The following is a 6,848-nucleotide window of genomic DNA, read 5'->3' on the forward strand; positions in this document are numbered from 1 at the left end:
CAGATATATGCTGAACAGGAAATTTAAGGACAGTACTTTTGAATACATCAAATACCTTGGCCATTGTAAGCCCAGCAAACAATTTCTTTCTTCTGGACACTGTTTATCATAATTTTAAGATTATTTCTCCTAGGTAACATAGCTGTTCCAAACTTATCTAAATTAGCTCTCATGGCTTCATTTGAATGTCAATAACAGCCGAGTACAAGCATTGCAAAAATATGTTTGGATATCCACAATGAATACTTTACAAGTATTTTTACATTTGCTGCAGAGTACAAGGTGGACATCAGCAACACTGTAACACCCTTTCACTGATTTTATTTAGGAGTAAGGGAGAAGACTCACCAAAAGGCAGATATGCAGCATAGTCAATAGGTACACAAACACAAGATACAGAGCTTTGCTAAGTGCCTGTTTTGTGCAAGTTTTCCCTACAAGCTTGAAAAAGGAAGTGCATGCCAAAAGCTAGTAAAGTTCTAACTTTTGTTTGTGTACCTATCAAAGGTGCAGCACTTCTGCCTTTGGTGAGTCATCTCCCTTATTCCTAAATAACAATTCTCAACCATACCTTTCAATACGTTATTTCATCATTTTATGCACTTGTGAGGGGAAGCATTTAGTAATCATTTTGATGGCTGAAATTACTGATTTAAATGCACCAAAAAACTAACTCCAGCCAATCAAACAATAATGTTTACCATATTCTGCTGCAGACCACAATTCTAAATAATATAAGAGATGTAACCCCAACATCTTAGATTCAGTCACAATGGAAATAAGTAAGAATATTGTCATTTCATGATGGTAGGTGAATCTGCTGATAAGCAGTGGTAAGGAATGGGTTGAGGGTTATACATAGTGGGGAGGGGGTGGGGGGGGTGAAGGGAAGGTGTGTGTGTGTGTGTGTGTGTGTGTGTGTGTGTGTGTGTGTGTGTGTGAGAGAGAGAGAGAGAGAGAGAGAGAGAGAGAGAGAGAGAGATTGTTATCAAAGCACTTTTTTTTATTAGTCTTGCCATTCTGTTGCCAGCTTACACATCATTTCCTGGATACCTCTTTCAACAAGGTCACAAAGCTATTGCCTGGAGTCGATCAAAATTGCTCTGCCACCATATGGTTGGCAGGACAGGTTAATTTCACTGGATGATCACTGGGAACCACATTAAAACTGGATCAGTATGGCAAGATTGGGATTCAATCAGCCTCTACCTGATTTTAAAGAAAACCAACTAGTTCTCAGCACCATGTCCAAACCTGGCATTACCTTCAGTCAAACAGAATAAACTTTTAAATCATTGTAACTACATATAGAAAGTCAGTTTAATGAAGGTACTTGATTAAACAATTACCACAGAGTAAACAAACACTGAAAGCAGCTAGTATTTGGTAAGTATCAGTTTACAGTGTATTGCTTCATAGTATTCCACTCTTCACAAACATCAAAGCAAACAGGTTTGCACTGTTTAAGATTCTGATAAAGTAAGCAGTTGACCAGTAGGATTTCCCTTCAAATATTAAGATCTGAAGCTATTTGTGATACATTTCCTTCATTATTGCATTATTTACATGATTCTGTCAGGCTTTATATCATGGTACTTAATTCATGAAATGTGAATGTTCATATTCATTAAATACATTCACAAGATACAGGAATTTAGGAAGGCATTTGACAAGAAACAGAGTTTTTGTTATGTGTATCATTATTACTGAATCTTTTAGTATCAACTATAACAAGTCTTCAACAAAAATTAATGAACATAACATTATTATGAGGCAAATGACAAAATATCACAACACACAGCAAAAACACTTACAGGGACAAAAGCATCTGACAATTTTTTTTATTTTAAAAACTGTTAAGGATCAGAACATTATTCTACAAAAGGCATTTCATAAAATAAGGTATTCTGAGGTGTTTTTAATTTAATGCTATAAAACATTTGTACAAATACAACATCATATTCTGGTGTCATGTGCAGACTCTGTATCAAACATGAGCCTATGAATATAATCATTAATGGTGTTTAAATGGGTCACAAATCATCTTAATACTGCAACAACCATTCAAAGTTTTGAATTATTTTAACAATTTTATGCTCCCCTTCCAACAACAATAGCAATAAATTGCTTTCGTAATGCACTGGCAGTGAAATGAATATTCTGAAAATTTAACAATTACAGCATTTATGAGAAGCATTTGTGTCTCATTAACTCTTTATACATTGAACAGTGGCAGGGGAAGAAAAACCTCCTAATATTCATAACAACGACAGTTCTTGCAAATATGAAGAGTCATCAAATTTCCATTAATCTGCAGTCAGACTGCTACCCGCATTAACAGTTCACACATTTTTGTCATTAGAGCTACGAAACAAAAATAATACATTAATGAAACACAAAAATGAAATTATGAATCTGCAACTATTTGACAGTGATGTAGCTGAGCCACTATAATTTCACTGTCAACGTATCAGCCATTCTACTTCTTCCTGTAGACCCACACATTACAGAACAGTGTTAGATCAGTATGAACACTAAGAGAATCTTTAGTAGCAAACATCCCCTTTCCATCTGATCTAAAACACTGTGTGGACAAAAAACAGACCGTACTTTATGGATTTAAACAGTATCAGCCTTCCGTAAAATCCATACTGGGCAGTAGTGATTTCGTACATTTCAACACATCAAAATGCAAAATCCACTAATGTATTATAACTGTAGTTTCCCAAAATAACATTTATTTTTCCTTATCTTGAGATTCATATTTTATATAAACCATATAGCTCATTTTGTATTTCAAATAAAATATGGAAACGTGGCAACAACAAAACAGTTTTCTTCTTTCAGCAGCCAAGAGATTTTGAAAAAAGAAAAAAATTAATCACAGATATCTCTCATCCAATAGTTAGAACCATACAGTATATTGAAGCTGGAAAAAATGAACTAAAAATCCACATGCAATTCAGATTGCTCTGGAGCCATTGAGAAGTACTGATAAAGACTAAATCAAGCAAGTGTCTCAAATTGTCCAGTTATATAGTCCATTTGTTAATTTACTAATACTCACTAAAACAATACTTCAAAAGTCAAGCTTTGTTCCATATGCAGAAACCTGCTTCGAATAAAAATTAAAATACAAGCTGCCATTTTTATCTCAATGTGAACTAACATTTATACTAATGAACTTCTTGATATGTAAATAAGTGCCTGTTACACTACATTATGAGAAGTTAAAGCATCAAACTTTAAAGGCTTTTGTATTCTGACATCAGTAAACGATAAATTTCTTATATAAAACCTCCCATACAATACTTTGAAAATGTTACACTAACAGTCTAAAACTAAACTATTAGATTCACCCTAATGTTATGAAAATCTGTTTAATCCAGTCAATCTGCAAAGACAACAATGCCTTATGGAAAACAATTAGGAAAGATGGCTGGTTACCTAATCTAGTTAACCATCATTTAACAACATGTTCTTCAATTGGAACACTAGCAAATGAACCTTCACAGTTCCTTACACTTCCAATAAATGATCAGAAGAAGAAAATGGGGCCACAGTAGTAGTACTGCTACATAAAGCTATACACTTCTCAAGTGACTGCAAAACTGAAGCAACATCCAAAGAAGACACGAAATCCATACTACTGACTACAGCCATTCAGACTGACAAGCGTTTTCAGTTCACATGCCACAAATGACAAGTGAAAAAGAAGGAACAAAATTGCTTGTAACATTAGATTTAAAAATATATTTATGATGATTCCACCCTCCTCAAAATTTATAAATAAATAATTCATATTTGTACTTGTGGCATTACCCCATGTAGAAGAAGGACAATTCCTCAAACAGCTAAACACTACTTTAGCTTCTACAAGAAATGGAGAACACACAAGCTCTATGCAGCAGTAATTAAAAATAAATAAATATACTATTAACAAATTATTGCACTGGAGTTCAAGTTATGGCACCAGTTTTCCTCTATGTTACGTGCAGACACCAACAGTCCCTTCATCACCTCTGTTTTAATGCAAACAAATGTTTTCTACTAACACCTGCATATGTAACAAAAATTAATGTTTCTCTTGCTAATAACATCTCTTGCATTTATGACAAGAAATTTTAGGAGTGATGTGACATTACAATGGGCTGCAAATTGTTATACATCACTGACAAGCCAGGCCAACTGTCAGATTATGTAATGCTCCTGAACTGTCAACAGTGTTAACTTTCACACATTCTCGTCCACATGAAGTAACTACTAAACAACTCTGAACCATTCCACAAACTGTTATTCCTATAAATCGATTCAGAAGTAAACCACACAAAAATTAAATTTTATCACTAAGAAAGTACAACACTGAATGATTTAACAGACATGCCATTGAAACTGGGGCACGTTCATTGCTTACTCTTTTACACAGCATAATTACTTCTGGTGCTGTTATTCTGAAATTATATTTGTACATTGCACACAAATTACAGAAGCATGGCAATTTTCGATACTGCATTCCGAATTCTGGTGCAAACTCCTCAAAATAAAACAAAAGAGAACTTTCTGAAAGTCTGCTTTCACATGTCATTTTAAGATCTAATTATACACACGATCTACTACCCAGGGCACACTTCATAAAAAACACAATCACATGCATTCTCTTAGATGAACCGGCTCGAATTACTACAGGATAAGAGTAGTACTATATAAACTCATTACTTTAGCATCTAAAATACATCTGACTGTATGCTAACTGGTATATATCAGATCCCACACTGCTAATTTAACAACGCATGAGCATGTCTCAGGCTTACTAAATGAAGAGGTGAAAACAGACTTGTACCTTTTCCTGTGACACCAAGTTCTCAATAACAGGGCCCATTAACTACAGAGGATTATTCAAAACTCTGCAAATTCTTTGGCACACTTCTCGGTGGAAGAGATTCTTAGTGCTTCTTCCTCATAATCGTCAAAATTACTTGTATCTCCTGGTCCCTTGCAGCGTGGGATAAATGGTGCCTCAATCTTCTTCTGGAACACTGCTATCCAATCTGTTGATGCAAACCACTTATGACCCTTAATATCGTTGACACCATTCTTTAGGTTTCCATATCTCTTTGTTAGATCAACTTGCAGAAGATTTCTAAGCAGATCTTTTAAATCAGAGCCAAAATGTGAAGGAAACCTTACTTTCCCAGACACAATTTTCTCATAAATCTGGATTGGCTGATCTGCAAAAAATGGTGGGTAACCTGCTGCCATTTCATAAACAAGTACCCCTAGAGCCCACCAATCTACAGCCTTATTGTAACCTTTGCTAAGAATAATTTCTGGTGCTAAATACTCTGGAGTACCACACAGGGTCCAGGTACGGCCTTTCACTCTCTTAGCAAATCCAAAATCAGTTACCTTCAGATAACCCTGAGAATCAATTAGCAAGTTTTCTGGCTTCAAATCACGATAAATCAGATCCAAATAGTGTAGGTACTCAAATGCAAGTACAATCTGAGCTGCATAGAATCGTGAATGTGGTTCGCTAAAGCGGCCGACCTTACGAAGGTGTGAAAACATCTCACCACCCGGCACGTACTCCAGCACCATATACAAGTTGGAATTGTCCTTAAAATGATACTTGAGACTCACCAAAAATGGAAAACTGATGGCTTGTAAAATCCTCTTCTCGTTCAACGTGTGCTCCACTTGCTTCAGTTTGACAACCTTCTGCTTATCCAGGATTTTCATTGCGAAGTATTCTTTCGTCGGCTTATGTTGAACTATCATAACTCTGCCGAAGGAGCCCGTTCCAAGTGTCTTTATTCGTTCGAAGTCGTCTAAGCTTGCAGTGTTCGTTGGATTCTTTTTCCACTTCTCCTCGAAATCTTCTTTGGCTTGATCCAAAAATTCCTTGACACTCTCGGCTGCGTCAACTTTCTTGTTGGCCGTTGCGGCATTATTGCCCATGATGGTGACGCTTAAATCTGCCAGGGCTTCCGATAGCTGCTATCTTACCTTCCGCGCACCCAACTAATGCAACACCTCGCTTTGCTGTTTACTAGGCAAATTTAACCCAACAGTCGGACACTGTCGACAACTGACGCTCACTCACTGTGTCAACACCAACAATTTTGTAGGATAAACATCTTCATTCGGTCCACCAATCGCCTCAGAGACACTACGATTACAAAGACGAAATTTCAGCACTTACACAACACACAACATCCGTCCACGAGACCTTCTCTACTCCGTCTGCCGTATGGTGTGTCCCGCCACGGACTCCTCGTACGACAGACTACTCCCACTCCAGCGCTCGGTCAATTCCGCTAGACAGAAAATGTCGGTAGATGGCAGCACGCGGTACCCAAACAGAACCGCGCGCCGCCTGTGACGCGCTGTGGAACTACACAAGAGCTAAGCGGGACTTACGATTTCTTTTTGATGCAGTGCTCCAACGGAACTAATTCTAAGCACGAGTTGTCATTCATGCCCCATGGCCATTTTGACGTCAATATGGAGGGAGTTATGGACAATTATCCTGTTCCGGTCGCTACTTCTCACTCGTGTAACTTCTTGGCTGTAGCAAAACTGACAATATCAAGTGACTGCAGATCAAAAGTAGTAACTGTTGTTGTGAGAGTTGGATACAAGATGATTAGTACCGTGTCTTTCTTCTAACTGACACTGTAAAAAATATTGAACATCGTGATCAACAAACCGGGTTGATATATTCTACGTATTAGTAGTAGCTTTGTGTCGAATGCGTCTACATACGGAGCGTAGAAAAAACTAAGCAGAATCACTCAGCACCCTCAATCTGAAACCAAGTACAACGAAACAGATACCAGCAACTAAGT

General features: G+C 37.1%; 1 protein-coding gene across 1 annotated transcript; it reads right to left on the minus strand.

Moving 5' to 3' along the window:
• Positions 1–982: 982 nt before the first annotated feature.
• Positions 983–6,304, minus strand: LOC124554838 (cAMP-dependent protein kinase catalytic subunit 1). Its single transcript, XM_047128501.1, has one exon. The coding sequence runs from the start codon at positions 5,956–5,958 to the stop codon at positions 4,897–4,899; it is 1,062 nt and encodes a 353-aa protein (XP_046984457.1). The 5' UTR covers positions 5,959–6,304; the 3' UTR covers positions 983–4,896.
• Positions 6,305–6,848: the final 544 nt, after the last annotated feature.

Source organism: Schistocerca americana, chromosome X, assembly GCF_021461395.2.
Source record: "Schistocerca americana isolate TAMUIC-IGC-003095 chromosome X, iqSchAmer2.1, whole genome shotgun sequence".
NCBI classification, from domain to species: domain Eukaryota; kingdom Metazoa; phylum Arthropoda; class Insecta; order Orthoptera; family Acrididae; genus Schistocerca; species Schistocerca americana.